The sequence below is a fragment of the Anser brachyrhynchus genome (assembly GCF_964034855.1).
Source record: "Anser brachyrhynchus genome assembly, chromosome: 2".
Taxonomy (NCBI): Eukaryota; Metazoa; Chordata; class Aves; order Anseriformes; family Anatidae; genus Anser; species Anser brachyrhynchus.
Genome location: NC_137695.1, coordinates 140,053,995 through 140,070,841, shown reverse-complemented (window position 1 = coordinate 140,070,841; position 16,847 = coordinate 140,053,995). Strand labels below are relative to the sequence as shown.

Sequence of the window (16,847 nt, the reverse complement as noted above, 5' to 3'; positions counted from 1 at the left end):
TGGAATATTTTAACTAATGTCTTGCTTGACTTATAATCAAGTAATTAACAAGGTCATTTGACCTCTACACCTAACTCTAGAGTACAGTGATGTCCTGCATAGTCAAGTTGTTTAGAAATAACTTATTTGGAGGCAAGAGGGTAGGTAAAAGTAGAACTATGCCAAATATGTCTGAAGTTATTTTTTTATTCTCCTTCTCTCAGGCCACAGTGTAGCTTCATGGGCATGGTTATATCTCACGACATGTTGCTGGGACGTTGGCGCCTTTCTTTAGAGTTGTTTGGTAGAGTATTCATGGAAGATGTTGGAGCAGAGCCTGGCTCGGTATGTATTTTCTAGTTTAAGGACAATTCCTTTCCCACCTAAACTATGAACCTCCCTTATTCTGATTTTTTTTCTTTTTTTTTATTTTAAGATCCTTACTGAATTAGGTGGCTTTGAAGTAAAGGAATCAAAATTCCGCCGGGAGATGGAAAAACTTAGAAACCAGCAATCCAGAGATTTAACCTTGGAGGTAAAAAATGTTAGTTTTTCTTCCAAATTTATCTTAATTAAAAGCTGAACTATCAAACATTGCAGTAACTTGATAGGAGAAGCTGTATTTCAGAGTCTGCAAGCCAATGTCTTAAACCTTACTGTTGTCTGCTGTGCTGTGATTATCGTGTAGTTTTATCATAGCCTAACGGGCATTTTCTGAGCCCTTGCAGAAGTGTCCAGAAAGTTTCTTGTGAAGCTGAAATTCTGTTGGTATCATGATCAATAAAGAACAAACTTTTTTGTGTTTTTAATAGGTTGATCGAGACAGAGACCTTCTAATTCAGCAGACCATGAGGCAGCTCAACAATCATTTTGGTCGCAGGTGTGCTACCACCCCAATGGCTGTACACAGAGTAAAAGTTACTTTTAAGGATGAGCCAGGAGAAGGCAGCGGTGTAGCACGAAGCTTTTACACTGCCATTGCACAGGCTTTTCTGTCAAATGAGAAACTGCCAAATCTAGATTGTATTCAGAATGCCAACAAGGGTACCCATACAAGTAAGTGATGTGCAGCAGTTAATCTCCAGATAATATTTATAAAAGTGGATTTATTTTGCATTAAAATATTGCTCTTGTCTCACTTCGGAGATTTTTATTGCTAAGTCAGCATGGGAACTTTGAAAATTGTGTATGTTAGTTCTCTGAGGCAAGGAAATTGTGGTGTTTTTTCTTAAAACAAACTCTTGTTTCGAAAGCTCTTAGGTTTTTTTGAGCATCTGTCTCTCCAGTAGGTAATTACTGTCAAGATTTTAGGCAGTAAGTGCATGTGTTTAATGTGACTGCTCCATCTGGCATGTCACAAATAATTTTAAATGTTTTTTTGAAACTGTATATAAATTTTAGAAATATTTTTGCATTTGTAAGTTGGTACAAACACTACAGGTTCCTTTCTTAAGCCTTTCTTAAGCTTGGTTGAACTCAGATCGCTACTTTAAGGGAAGTGGTTCTGTCTTATTGACGTCTTCCAAGCTGTCTTCCAAAATTGTGTCCTCCTTACACTGAAACTGCTGTTGGAGAGAGAAGTGTAAAGATGTTCATGGTTATGAGTCTTTCTCCTCCTTTAGGTCTGATGCAGAGATTGCGAAATAGGGGGGAGAGAGATCGGGAAAGGGAGCGAGAGAGAGAAATGCGGAGAAGTAGTGGCTTACGGGCTGGTTCTCGGAGAGATAGGGATAGGTAAGTGATACATTTTTTATTTGTTGGAGCTGGTTTGTCAGATAGAATGATTGCCTTGGTTATCTTCAGGAAAGATAATTCTACTTACATTTAAGGCGACTGTCTTTTTCACTTTTGGGAGCAATTTATGAGGTAACTTCTTGAAATTCAGTATATACTTCAATTCTTTAAAAATTGTTTTACCATTGATAGATTGTCTCAACAGTATGCCATAAATCTCTCTTGCTAAAACAATAACAACTTCTGTTTTAGCATCAGTTTGTGAGGTGGTTTGGAAACAGCATTGCCATTGGTGGCATGCCTGACTGCGTTATTTAAAATACTGGTAGTATTAAAATCGCTGGCTCACTTTTGAATCATTCTGAATCGTTCCCTCTAAGCAGTTATGAGAAATAACTCCTCTTGTAGCATAAAAGCTAATGCTGTTTTGAATCCTTGTTCCAATTATACTGTTCCAGAAGAATTTTGCAAATTTCCTCTGAAATTAGTACAAACTGCTCTAACTTTTTTTAAGGGACTTTAGAAGGCAACTTTCCATTGACACACGGCCTTTTAGACCAGCATCAGAAGGAAATCCTAGTGATGACCCTGATCCTCTTCCGGCACATAGGCAAGCCCTTGGAGAAAGGCTCTACCCTCGAGTGCAAGCAATGCAACCGGTAAGTCTTATCTGTCTAGTACATTACATGATATGTTAAATGTTCTTGGCATATTTTCATTTAAAAAAAAATAAAATTCCCTGTCCATTATTGTTTAACTTGCCTGAAAATATTTTAACATGTATGCCCACGCTTATATTCTTCAAGATATTTTTCAGTTTTTGTTTCTATAATTTATCATTTAGCCTATGAGGTATCTTGCAATGCATTCTATATTTAAAATACTGAAACTTTCATAAAACTGTATTTGAAAATGAGAGAACTGGAGGAGGATGTAAGACATGTCATTCTGTATCCCCAGGCATTTGCAAGTAAAATCACAGGAATGTTGCTGGAATTGTCTCCTGCTCAGCTGCTTCTCTTACTAGCAAGTGAAGACTCCCTTAGAGCAAGAGTTGATGAAGCTATGGAACTCATTATTGCACATGGCAGGTAAAGTACCAAAGATTCTGTACAAGATGAAAACTGATTTTGTGGCCGAGGCACTTGTACTGTGCTACATCTAACTCCAATGCATCTAGCTTGCTTCTTGCTTTCTTCTAGACATTTTTCTTTGGGCAAGTGACTTGTTGACCTTGGTTTAATCAAATCTGTCTCATGTCAGAATATGACCATTCCTTATTGTGAAACTAAATTTTAATTTGCCTTTGTTTTTTTCCCTGTTAAGGGAGAATGGTGCTGACAGTATACTGGATCTTGGATTGCTAGACTCTTCAGATAAAGTGCAGGTAACGTATTGGTGCACAATTAGAAATTTACTGGAGATCCAGTTATATCAGTTAATTAGGAACCTAAAATGGAGCCTTCTCTTATCTTGCAAGACAAAGTTCTGCTTAATTATCTTGTGCAGTTATCTTTTTGTCTGAGTAAAGATGTTCTTATTTTTTTTCCTTTGAAAAGATTAAGCACTAATCACTCAAAAGTATAAAACGTTACCAGTCGGAAATGTCATTGGGCTTCTTAACCAATGAAACTTGAATCCTTGGCTGTAGTAGCAGAGTTTGGTGATGCGGGTTGGTAGCTAGAAATAGATTTCTTAATTACTGTTCTGACTTTCAAAACAGGAAAATAGAAAGCGACATGGTTCCAGCCGCAGCGTAGTGGATATGGAATTAGATGATACAGATGATGGGGATGATAACGCACCACTTTTCTACCAGCCTGGAAAACGAGGGTTTTATACACCAAGACCTGGTAAAAACACAGAAGCAAGGCTGAACTGTTTCAGAAACATCGGCAGGTATGTGATTAACGTACTAGTCTGAAAAAAAATATAAACTGAGTATATGAAATACCAAGGAAGGGTACCAATGATGCAAGCTGCAAAAACTCTTTATTCTTTGTGCTCTCTATTTAGCACCTGGTGCTAAATAGTGGAGAAATTGCACGCTTCACCTTGAGGTTTCTCTTCCTGTTACATTTTTTTTTCCAATCTGAAAGTTTTATACTGCAGAAATTATATTTATATTTTTAAGATGATTATATGCCCGCAGTTTTCTTCTGTGGACTGAAAGAGCTGGAAAGCTTGATTCTTAGAGTATTTTTACTTTTTTAGTGCAAATTTACTGAAAAATCCCCAAAGTAATATGTCATACCAAAACAAAAATCAAATTTGTATTTTCAGAATCCTGGGATTGTGCTTATTGCAGAATGAACTCTGTCCTATCACGTTAAATAGACATGTAATCAAAGTTCTTCTTGGCAGAAAGGTAAGTTTGATCATAGAAATTTGAATTTGCTTTAATTACATAAAATCTCATCTTTATAACTGCTTTTTCCCACGTGTTGTGCATTGACTTGTCGAGTTGGTAACTGTAAAGATGCTAGGATGCTTTTAAATTGAATTTAAGGTTTTCATTTTAGATTGTGAAATGAGTAAAGCTATTAGAAGGTATTTAAATAAGATGGAAAGATTTACATTAGGTTAGCCTTTGATTCCCTGCAGAAACAGCATACTGTCTCCTTTTTTTCCCCTTTCTGAGACTGAAGACTCAAAAGACTCAAAGGAGTGGTGTTAGTACCAGACAGCAGCATCTCAGCTTACCCAAAACCGTTTTTCTTGATATTTGATAGAACTCATTGAATTTAATTATAATTAAGTTTTGTCTCGTGCAGGCATAAATTGATTCAGAGCACTAGTTACCTAAACTTTTGGCAAAAATACCCTTTTTTCACCCCTGAATGAACACCAGTTATGTGCTGCACATTTCATGCATTAGTTAAGAACATCATAAGGTCATAACATCATCTTTCTGATGCAACCAAGGTTTGTTATTGCTGGCCTTTTCTTTAAAGACAATGCCAATCATACTATCAGTTTTCCAATACACGTATAATCTTTCATGAAAAGGGTTAGTGGCAGAAAGATGTGTCTCCAGATATCCCGATTCCTTCCAAGAGAGATTTCCCTTGAATTCTTTCATTCAGGGTTTTCTTTTTCAACATACATTCTGTCCAGTTAAATGGTTGAACGCATCAAAGAATAATTTAGTTAGAAAATAATGGATGACTTTCCCTCCAGCCTGCTAATGAACAAGGAAGTGAGGAACTGTAGAAAACCAAGTAGGTGTTGGTACTCTGATTGCTGGAAGCTGTGATATGTGGCTACCAGGACATCAGCCATTTAAATGTATAGCAGCAGTACGTGCTTAAGTGGCGAACAGTCTTTCAGCATTTTGGAGCACTGATGCAAATTGTTTCCAGCTTCAATCTGTAGTGATTTAGGTGACATGTAGAATTAAAAAAAAAAAAATCACAAGAACTTGTTACATTTCTTTTTTAACCTCTATGCCTGTAATAGCAGGAAAGGCTTTACAGGTCTGTCCTTCTGTTCTGGTAATGCACTTCAATTGAGCGTTCTCATGCATCTTCAACAGCAGGCTGAAAATGGGAGTTTGACTACTGTTATTTCCTAGGGTCTGTATGCTTTGTTGTATAGGTTATTATGGGTTGTGGTACACGCACTGCTATATGGTAGTGCATAGATTAGGGACAGGTCACCATGATTTTGAGTATATTCTTAAACAGGTATGTTTCAAATATCTGTGTTTTTTTTTTTACAGGTGAACTGGCATGACTTTGCTTTTTTTGATCCGGTTATGTATGAAAGCCTTCGGCAACTTATCCTCGCTTCCCAGAGTACAGATGCTGATGCAGTGTTCGCAGCAATGGATTTAGCATTTGCAATAGACCTGTGTAAGGAAGAGGGTGGAGGGCAGGTAAGGATGGATGTGTCTTTATAGGTTAGGAATTTGACGACTTGTTCATGTTGCCATGTACGCGTAATCCAGGCTCTTCTAAGGTCCCAAAGCTAATGTTCTAGCCTTTCTAGATAATACAGTATTCTCTTCAGACATTGACTGTGGTGTCTTTTTATTTTTTCCTTGAAGGTGGCGTAGAGCATACCGTAAAGCCTGGATAGTAGAGTCAGTCCTAGGGAAACTCTAATGCTTTACCCTGTAGTAATTGTAGTATGTAGTATTCCTTTAGAGGAATATTAAGCTGTAAATCGCTGATCAGCATACCATGTCTGTTGTAGTAATAATCTCATTTTTTCTTTAATTGTCCTTGTTACTTTGCCATAGGTTGAACTTATTTCCAATGGTGTAAATATACCAGTCACTCCTCAGAATGTTTATGAATATGTCCGGAAATATGCAGAACACCGAATGTTGGTGGTAGCAGAACAGCCTCTGCATGTAAGTTTTTGGTGGAGTGTGCTTTTAAAAAAACAAAGTAATAATCCATAAGATTTCAGTCAGTTAATTCTTCTCCTCATTATGGTATTGCTACTCAGGTTCTTTGAGGTCTGACAGCTTGATTAAAAAGACAATGTTTTTTTGTAATTGTATAGCTCTTTTTGCAGTGTTGTGAAGACTGAGTACTTTGAGCAAGTAGTAGAGTACTGAGTACTAGAACGAAAGACAATTCCTTTTAAACTTGATTTCGTTGGTTAAGTCTGGCAAGAAACCTAACAATTGACTGTATTGGGTTTGAATAATTTTTGAAGCATTTTTAAAATGAAAGAGTAATATATTTACGTAAGTAGTTTTATGTAAGTCCAATACTTAAAATACTCTGTCATGATACTAAATCTAAACTTAGTCATTTCTGCTGACTCTGGCTTCCTGCTGCAGTTCTGAGAGATGTGAGCAGACTCCAGATTACTTCTGTGCAGATTAGGGCCAAAATCTTTCCAAAAGGAACGTGTTCCTGGAATGAACTCTCTTGGTCTCGATATCTGCATAAATTAATAAGTACTTTGTTATAAGAGTTGAAAACTGTAACACTTGTATTCATTTGGGGATTTACTGAAACAAATTTATTCAAATTCTTCCATTTTGAAAACTGAGTTTTAACCTTTACAGGATATAATCTGTATGAAACGTGTATACTACCTGTGTATACACATGTATTACAGTTTTAAAGCAGAATTGCCATATAAGTGCCTGAGGAAGCAAAGTGAACGTAAGATGTGATAATCGTTTTTTGTAACTCATAGCTCAGCAAAATATGTGAACTTCTCAGTAACAGAGTGCAGATGCTTCTGCTCCTGCAGCTGGTGAAACATTAGTTCAAAGCATTCCTGGTTTTGCAATACTTGGTAGTACTGCTCTGCTGCTTAACGTGCTGGTGCAGTTCTTTGGTTCAGAAAATTGCATCTCAGGTGGGAAAGCTTTGAAAGAAAAGAACAGCTAATAGAATAATGAATTTTGAGTTGGTAGGGGATTTTGCATGGAACTTCTCAGTAAGTGATATGACTGTAATGTGAATCTTGTGGCTTTCACTTAAGGCAATGAGGAAGGGTCTACTGGATGTGCTTCCAAAGAATTCATTAGAAGACTTGACAGCGGAAGATTTCAGACTTCTGGTAAATGGCTGTGGTGAAGTAAACGTGCAAATGCTAATCAGCTTTACTTCTTTCAATGATGAGTCAGGTATGAAACAATTTATTCATTCAGAAACAGAGTTGTAGAGTAAATACATGTGAAATTACTAGCATTAAGCTTAAAGTACCTCTTCAAATTTGACATCAGTTAATAAGTCACTGAAAATCATAATAATTCCTACTGCGTTCATTACATACCTTGTAAAAAATTTACCTTCAGTTGGGGTGGGGGGGTGTTTTTTAACTTTGCTGTCACTTGGCATTAAAGGAAAGGATTATGTTACTGGTAGCGTGTCTTTCCCTCTGGAAGTTCTGACCTAACGTTAGAACTACAAATGTGATGTATGCAGTCTAGTATTTCTTTAATAATTTTAAAACTGTTGAGCTTTCATTGGGCTTTTCAGGTGGAAAGGTGTGGGAAATATACTGAGGTATGTCAGAACTAGACTTTACATTCAAAAGTATGTGTATTGGTTTTGAAATTAGCCTGTCTCCAGTCTCAGATTGTAGCTGAGATCCAACTTGCAGTAGGTGTAAAACAGCTCTCATAATATTTATGGTTTGGTGCACTAACTGAATTGCGTGTAATTTTTTTATTTATTTTCCATAGGAGAAAATGCTGAGAAGCTTTTGCAGTTCAAGCGTTGGTTTTGGTCCATAGTTGAGAAGATGAGTATGACAGAAAGACAAGATCTGGTAAGTTGTCTGTTCTCGGTGAAAATATGCAAGACAACTGGTCTCAGTTTTGCATCATTACTGTTTTTCAGTATGTGTACCTACAAAGACTTTGTGTGTGAAAGTAAGGTTGCAGAGCAGAGTAGTAGGGATCGGGTAGACTTTCATTTCTGGAAACATTAGGTGTGAATCCTAGACCTTGCTGCTGGAAGTAGATGTGGTGTGTCCTTGCCCATATTCACAAATGTAGAAGCGTGCTTAGTCTCTGCAAAGTAGTTCTTAAGCTGAGTAACCGTTGTTAGTCAACTGTGTCGTGGGCTAGTAGGGTTTTGAGATTGATTTCTTTTCCTGGATCAGCTATTCTCTTAACTTCTGTGTATCCTGAGGGCAATGCCTGTATCCTCTCTGTAAGATGTCAGTAATGATACCGTCTCCTCCTTCACAAAGCCTTTTTGGAATAACTGATGAGAGGCATGAAAGAATAAGATTGTTTCACTTTGGAAGACTTGCTTATAATCGTGTCCAGGAGCTTCTTAAAACTACTTGCTTTTAACTTCCTACCACTTAAGGTACTATCTTTCCTTTACAGTTTGCTAGAAGGAAATGAGGACTAATCTGGAAAGCAGAAAATCTAGAACACCTTTGTTAAGGAATATCTGTGATTAAGCTTTGGTAGTGACACTGCTCTGCAAGTTTCACACTTGAGAAAACAAACACAATTTTCTCCCTTGCTGTCTGTACAAGTACTATGTTCCTTCGTCATTAACTGTCTTCGGAGAGTTTTCTAGTATGTTTCATATTGATGGCAGTTAAAATCTTCCCAGTTGGAGTTGGGGGTATTTTATTTACTGAGGATTTGTTGATACAGGATCATTTTGAGTGCTACTTCTACCAGTTTTTAACAGACTTATATAAAATAATGAGCAGTTGAGAAAACGAAATGAGGGAAGCTATTACAGAAGTATTTAGCATGACCATAGAGTATAGCTGACATACTGAAAGGAAGGCAGTATGATCAAAATGACCATGCCGTTCTTTTTTCAACCCATGCTACGACAGTATGCAATGTAAATTTTAGCCTTGTCCAGCACAATTTTAAATACCACCTCCTGTTTTTTCAGGTTTACTTCTGGACATCAAGTCCATCGTTGCCTGCCAGTGAGGAGGGATTCCAGCCTATGCCATCAATCACAATAAGACCACCAGATGACCAACATCTTCCTACAGCAAACACTTGCATTTCTCGCCTTTATGTCCCACTCTATTCCTCTAAGCAGATTTTGAAACAGAAATTGTTACTCGCCATTAAGACCAAGAATTTTGGTTTTGTGTAGAGTATAAAGTGTGTATTGCTGTGTAATATTACTAGCTAAGTTTTGTAGATTTTTCCATTTGTCTATAAAAGTTTATGAAAGTTAATGCTGTCATACCCCTGGTGGTACTTTAAAGATTTAAATGCAAACATTCCTGTACTAAATTTGTAACGTAAAGGCAAAAGGAGCGCTGGCAATATCTGATCGCAACAGTTTGCTAGTCAATAACTCCTTGGCCTAACCCCAGCCAAAGATGACAGCAGAACAATATAATTTACACTGTGATTTATCTTTTTGCTGAGGGAAAATATGTAAAATGTTCTGAAAATTCACTGCTGCCTTTGTGGAAAGTGTTTCAGCAAAGGTTCTTGTATAGAGGGAGTAGGGAATTTCGAAATAAAAAATTAAGTATGTTCTGTGTTTTATTTTAACTTTTTTATTGTGTTTAATTTGTGGTTGGCTGCAGTTGTGTATCATGTATATTGAACTTGTAAAAAGTTCCTGACAGCTCAGATCCCAGAGTTGGGATCGTCCACTTATGAAACCACTTTCACTGCAATTTTTGTTCTGGTTGCATTGAACTCTGGCACATCAGATACCATCACTAATATTTTGCATGTAATCTGTACCTTTAGTGTGTTTTTTTGTACATACGATGAGGCCAATGCACAGTATTTCATAGTTCACAATCAACATTTTTGTATCCCTGTTTCAGTGAACAGACAGTCAGGAGATTGTTCCACTACCAGTTCTAACCCGACACTTGTACTACGTTATCTAACTATGTAAACTCAGCCTGGGCACTTTCTGGTAACTGTAAAATGTTTATAAGATCATGATTATTGAAGATACATTTTGGAAAACTTTAATGTTCGTGAGCAGCTTAACTTCTTTTGTATCTAGCCTTTTTTTAAGTATCTTGTTACAGTTTTTTAATAAAGAAATTACAGACAAAATACCAAGTTATACTGAAGAAACAATAGTTTTTATTTATTTAGCCATATATACTTTAGCTGGCAGCATACACCAAACACAGTTCATCAAAAATCTGAATTTTGTAACTGAAAAATTGACCTGCAGAAGACATGCATTCAGCCCGCATTTTACAGTTAGCAGAGAATCCTGAACGAAATGGGCCAGGCAACCCCTTCTTTTGACAGAATTGGTTTGAAGGGAAAGTGGCTTGTTCTGAAAAAAAAAATCAAGATTATTAGGTTAGAATAAAATTTTGAAACGGTGTTGTAGTGGGTTCTACTGTATTTTCACTTTTGAAGTGGTTGCTTTTGGGGAGGGCAGTCTTTGAATGTAGCATAGGACTTGTTTTCCCTAATGCTTGAGAGATTTTTTGGAGTTAGGGAGCGATTCATAAAGGCAGGAGCTGCTTTTTTTTTCTGTATCATAAATTTCTAAAAGCTTAGTGGACTGAAGTATTGAAGGCTAAGGGTTTCTGTGGCGGTGATGTTCTCCCCTTTTCTTGCTTCTCCAATGCCATGAGTGTTAGTATTTTTTTCTTCCTTTTGCTGGGGAGAGCTAAACTAAGGTTCCATTAAAATCTGAGTGGAATTCAACTCTGCTAGAGTTCCGCTGGATTTTCCTTTGTGCTTTGTGTCAGCTAGTTGAGGATGTCCAGAAGTTAGCTATAACTGAGATTATTTTTTAAGAGGCTCTGTTTTCATCATTTATTTAGTTGCTGCAGGTATGAAGCACAGTTGAGATCAGAAATTCTGATCACAAATTGCCAAATTGAACAGAAAATACTGTTTTCTAGACAGGGTTGACTGTGTCAGGCTTGTGTAGCTAAGCTGCAGATAAATCAAGTAAACAGATGCAGAATTATTTCTGCATTTATTAATGCTTCCTAAATGACTCATCCTAGAAAAGGATAGTTTCAATGCATGGGGATTGGAGTATATTCTGGATTTTCTGTTGCGACCTTCAGTGTATCTTAGGTTTTAAACTTACCTGAAGATTTTACTGTGCTAGTTGAAATATGTTTTAAAAGGCAGTACTGTGCACAAGTCTAGGTGTACGTGTGTTAGTACAGAGATAATTCATACTGTATGGCTGCTGTCGTGCTAAGGAGAACAGTTTCAAAGGTACAAAGCATCATACACCTTATGCTCGGATTTCTTACTGGTGTAATTACTTTCATCACCAAAAACTCCTCTAAGGGAAATATGTAAAGTTAGTAGAAGGCAAAACCAACCAAACAACAAAAAGAAACAAACAAACCCTGTTTAGGATAGGCCTCAAATCGACAGTCTGTGTAAAATAAAGCTCTCTCCCTCACAAAGCTTTGTGAGACTTTGATGTATTAAAAAGTATCCAAGGTCCTTGGATGAAAGGCCATATATAAATGTAAAATACTGTGTGTATATATATATGTATTGTGTGTATATGTATATAAGTGTATGTGTATGTATAACATATAAATATATGTTATATGTATATATATTTCTGTATATAGCTTAAACCTTTTTTTAAGTCCTGTAATGTATAGCTAGACAAAAATAATGCAGGTAACTCACAGTAGCTCACCGTATATACACACACACGAGGCTTTCTGATGACAGAAGTGGAGAGGGGATCTAGGAATGATTTATGCTGTGGTCATTGACTTGAAATGTATATAAATAGCTTTTTTCCTCTGTACGGTATATTTAAACTATATCGAGATTTTAATAAGAAAAATGTTTATTAAAATCATACACCTCATCTCCCTTTGACTTAAGCCCTTCTGTTAGTTCACTTTTAAGATGTGATAGAGAAACGAGTTAAAGGAAAATTCTGTAATGTTTTTTTGTAGTCTAAATCCTTAGCTGTTTTTAACTGCTGAAATAGGAGATAAAGAATAGATACTGCTAAAACATTATCACCAACGTGCTAGTTCCTATCCTGAAGCTAGGGAGAGCTGACGCCCTAGTGCGAACTTCTCAGGGTTAGTTCTCAGCATTGGTTTCAGTTGCTTCAGCTTACTGTATCCAAGCCAGAAGGTAAATTGCTTGCTTTGTTAGCTTACCAGAAATGGAAAACTGCACAGACTTTTCTTATCAAGTGCTCTTTCCCATCTGTTTGGTTTGGGAGTGTCTTTTCTTTCCTGCAAGTTAGTTATTTGCTTATTAAGTAACAATCAGTAAAAAAAAAAAAAAAAGTAGTGAACTGGCAAATCTGTAAATCAAAAGCAACCCCATCTGGCACAGCAACAGTCATGCAGGGAGGAGTAAGAAATGCAATATTCTTAATCTCCTAACCTAAATTTATCTTTTTAAAAGTGCATAGTTGTATATAGACTTACCGCTTTTCAAAAGTTTATTTCAGTGTGCATCGACAGAAGTGCACAGAGAGCAGAGCACGGGACAGCTCACTTCAGTTGTGTGGGTGGGAGAAGTGGACAAGTCGCCACCCCCTCTCCTGATGCAGTTCTGTTTCTCTCAGTGCTCTTCTTGGAGGCCTTGTCCAGCACAGCTTTGTCATTTTTAACACTGGGTGACAGATTGTTCAGTAAATTAGTAATAGTACCCACTGAGGAAGCTTATCTGCTGTTCCCTTATCTCCCTTTTTATATAACATCCTTATAAGCCATGGATCATGTCTCTGTGTGTGAATTTCTGTAAATGCCCTGCTAAACCTTTCTGTCTTTGTACTCTTCATTGACGCTTGTTTCTCTAGCTTCCTCTTCATATGGCAAACTACAGGTATCTGGCTTACTTGCTTTGCTTCCCTTTCCTTTTTAAGCTGTGTAATTGGACCTTTTTATGAACTCTTCAGTCTAATCCTTTTTAGTAACGGGTCTGCCACAATCAAATAGCAAAATCCACAAGTCTTAAATAACTGGAAGTCCTAAATAGCTGGCTTTCAGTATGTGGTGTTTGTTTATCCCAAGCTCTGAATGTCCACGCGCAGATAGAAACGTGGATGTCGAGTGGTCCTGCCAAAGCTTCAGTGAACGTCTTGAACCCAGTGCTGGAAGTTCACATGTGCTCCCTATGGAGAGGATGCAGAGGAGACAATTCATAATCGAAGCCTCTTCTAAAGCTGACTTACATTGTGGTGCGATCAGGACTTCTTAGCATCTTCAGGAACGTTGCTGGGTCCTTTCCTAGTTGGAAATTGCTGTCATGGTTTTAATTTGCAGCAGTTCGGATGTTTTTATTGCTGAGCAGGTTTGCTGAACTGAGAAGCACAGTTTGATGTTTTGATTTTCTGTGGAATTGCCTTTTCAAGAGGATGACTTAACGTCTTGCTTGAAGCACAAGCCTGTAATTGAGACTTTCCCCTTTGTACATGGCTTTCTTAATTCAAAGCTTTTGCTTTTTGTCATTTGTCACCACAGGTTGCTATTGTAGTAATGCTACCAAGCATTTCAGAACTTTTTTTCCTGTGACAGGGAAACTTTTTGGTATCCTTTGACCAATGACAACAGCCAACACAGTGTATGTTTGAATACTGTAGTCATGTGAACCTGTTGGAAAACGCGTTGTTGCCACAACCTGTGTTAGAGTTACTGTGCAAGGAGGCACTTTCAGGGTAGCTTTTCAGAAAATACTTATTCTGAACACACTGAAAATATTCATGAATTGATTTTCATTCAGTGAATGTTTTTCAGCTGGAAAGGCTGATTTCGCTTTGATTTATAAATGAAAATTCTTCAATTTACCTGAAATAGCATTCTTTATATAAATTTGATCTTTGTAAAGCATTTTTAAAAGACAGCTAGATATTCCCAAAATAAATAGTATCGTTAGGGGAAGGAAGGAAAGAGATGTTATAGTTGAAGTTGTGATGATGACTACATTTTGGATGTCTTACTTGATATATTTTTTGGGACTGGCTTTGTAAATTTTTTTACCTTGCCATGACAGAGTACTTTGCCCAAGAAGTTGTAATTCATGCTACTGTAGATTACGTCTTTTTTTCCTTTTTGTTATCTTCAGAACTAAATATAGCACGAGCCTGCAGGTTGTTCATTCATGTTCTTCCAAAGGAGAACATGGACAGGCTTTTTCTTTTTGGATGATTTTTTTAGAGCGGATCAAAATTACCTTGTTGTACAGACCAAACTTTGGGAATCAAAAGCTGCGCTAGTGACTGGTCAGGTCTGGCTCTCTCCAACAGCATACCAAGTGCCTGTGCTGCTGCCACACTCCCAGTCACTGCAGTTCGATTTAGAGCTCTTGTGAAGCCACAGCCAACCAACCCTGTGAGAGGACCCATTCTGGCAGACTGGCTTGGAGTTTGGTGTTGTGCCTCTCTGGGGAATGCCCCTGCACTTTCAGAAAGTGCATGTGAAAGTCTGTGGATCAGAGTCCCTCCCCACACAGAAATAAATATCCTAGGGCTTGTATGCTGAGAAAGCAGAGGTAAGCGACCTTGAGATTGCACAAGACAGCTGCTGTACTGCCAAGTAATTAGGAGCTAAAGGATGAAGAAATCTTTGCCATCCACCTTGGTGCTTGTTTTAAGAAAGACACTGCAGTACACTTCAGTAATCTTTAAGTCTTGCACAAGCATGCATAATACTAAATATCACATATATGTTTATTCTGTGTAAACTATTTTAGAATTCCACAATTGCTTTTCCATATTTCAGTATCATGTATATTATGTAATTAACTTTATATAAAACAGTTAATGGAAGCTGGGGCATTTTTGTGGGGATGCAAGAAAAGCCAACTGCGGTTCTGTTAAGCCTTCACTCTTTGATGGTATGTTTCCTTTGCTGTGTTTTTCCCTCTACATCGTAATTTTCAGGCACTATGTAAATAGACATTTACTGTGTATGTGTAAAAGGGATTGTGTGTCTTTAAGAAATTATCCTCAAATACTTGAAGTCCTTTCTATTGTTAATTACATGAATTTGTGGTATTTCTTACACTTTTTCAAATACTCAGTCAGTCCTTCATTTGAGGAATTTTGAGGTAGCAGCCATAACCTGACAAGGTTAGGGGCAGAGGACTAGGATGACTTATAGGCAGGTCGATGTTATAAAATAGTATGATCAGTATGTTTGAGGTTTTTTTGAGAGGGATGCATGAGTTCCTGGGCCATCAGCACACCGCGTTGTACTCACCAATGTAATTTGTCGGTGTTAATGGGTCAGCTGGGTTTGCTCTAAATTAGCCCTTCTCTAATTATTTGCTCTGGGCCAAGAAATGGAACCCGAAGACACGCAGTATGTGGAAGAACAGAACTGTTGAACGTGTATATTAAGCAACGTGTGGGTACGTTTGGGGAATAAAACTTTTAAGTCTGACTCAAAAAGAGCAGTAGTTAGGTAACCAGATGTTAGTATAAGACTGTATTTTCTCATGCTTGTTATGTGTTCTCAGCTACTCTGTGGTGGCTGTGAAATTTCTCAGATGCTTTAAAAAAACAATCATGACAGAAACTGACAAAGGTATGGTTAACTGTCTTGAAAATGGTACACAGATCAGTTGAAGCTCAACTGCACGTATGTACCTTTCTGTGGCTGTGGGTTTGGCTGGTGCTTGGACTCGAACACTGGGCAGCAGTAGCAGGGATGGTGCCGTGGCTGTGACTTCTCTGCTGAGGAACATCAGACCTCCAAGTCATCGTCGTCCTCCTCCTCAAGTGACTCCCTCCTGCTCTCCTGGCGTTTCTCTACCTTTACAGAGTGGCTCAGTGCTAGTTTTATGTTGGTTGAATGTCTTGGGTGCTCATAAACTTCTCTTGATGTTTGGCTTTCATATTTGTCTCTGCTCTCAAACTTTTGTGAGAAACCAGGCCCTCCTGCATGAGGTGGGGCTTTTCTTCTTCTGCCTTTTTTTTTTTCCCCTCCTCCTACACACTATTCAGTTGTTTTGATGAATGACCTGTGTGCCTACAGGAAACTACTGTGGCCAGCCTGGCCCTGGGGAAGGAAGAGGAAACCAACTCCAGCCGCTACTCTCTTGCAGAAATTTCGGCTTCTAGAAGTGATTTGCAATAAATGATGGAACATGTTCGTAGTACTTCCACAGGCCCTGCTTACACTCACAGGCCAGTGCAAGCAAGTCCAGGGAAAGGGACAGGAGTGTGTTACAGGTGGTAAGCAGCTTTGCACTACACCTACATCCATTACATAGTTAATGGAAGGTATTCTGAGGTCTGTATTAGCTTAGGATGGATTCAAAGGTGTAATCTTTTTCTTACTTAAGTTGGAGTTTTTCATATACTTCCACCATATTCACTTTTATCCCCTAATAGACACACTAATATCAGTGCCAGCTGCCACTACTACGTGTGGTTGTAGCAAACCAGTTAACTCCCTCTGCTACTTTATCTTCCGCTATCGTCTCTCAGCAGCTTGGCTGGGATTTTCTCTATTTTATTTATTTTTTAACAAGAACAGCCACTGCCCTGCCCAATCTCCCTCCCTCAGGTTTCTGCCTCTATTTTTGTGTCGCAGGTGTGGGCCTGCAGCCAGCTCCGGCCTCGGGAGCTTTGTGGTTTTTTTGTTGTTTTTTGTTTTTTTGTTTTTTTATTTATTTATTTGTCCCTCTGCTTCCAGAGGTGCCGTGTGTCTGTGCGACCGCTCTTTGTTAACAACACAGCCCCGGGGCCGGGCAGCCAGGCCCTGCCTCGCCTCCCTCCGGCCCC

The 16,847-nt window shown here is 38.1% G+C and overlaps 1 protein-coding gene across 17 annotated transcripts in view; it reads left to right on the top strand.

Moving 5' to 3' along the window:
• Positions 1-10,214, top strand: part of UBR5 (ubiquitin protein ligase E3 component n-recognin 5) — an 83,861-nt gene extending 73,647 nt beyond the window's left edge. For 16 of the 17 annotated variants that reach the window (XM_080580624.1, XM_080580621.1, XM_080580619.1 and 13 more), the window contains 14 exons: positions 204-324; positions 416-514; positions 792-1,035; positions 1,602-1,713; positions 2,228-2,372; positions 2,674-2,804; positions 3,040-3,100; positions 3,437-3,612; positions 3,997-4,081; positions 5,435-5,590; positions 5,957-6,070; positions 7,165-7,309; positions 7,871-7,956; positions 9,057-10,214. In XM_080580624.1, the coding sequence (XP_080436750.1) occupies positions 204-324; positions 416-514; positions 792-1,035; positions 1,602-1,713; positions 2,228-2,372; positions 2,674-2,804; positions 3,040-3,100; positions 3,437-3,612; positions 3,997-4,081; positions 5,435-5,590; positions 5,957-6,070; positions 7,165-7,309; positions 7,871-7,956; positions 9,057-9,269 (1,888 nt within the window). In that variant the 3' untranslated portion in view covers positions 9,270-10,214. The remainder of the gene's footprint in view (positions 1-203; positions 325-415; positions 515-791; positions 1,036-1,601; positions 1,714-2,227; positions 2,373-2,673; positions 2,805-3,039; positions 3,101-3,436; positions 3,613-3,996; positions 4,082-5,434; positions 5,591-5,956; positions 6,071-7,164; positions 7,310-7,870; positions 7,957-9,056) is intronic. The other variant, XM_080580625.1, reaches the window with a different exon arrangement.
• The last annotated feature ends 6,633 nt before the right edge of the window (positions 10,215-16,847 follow it).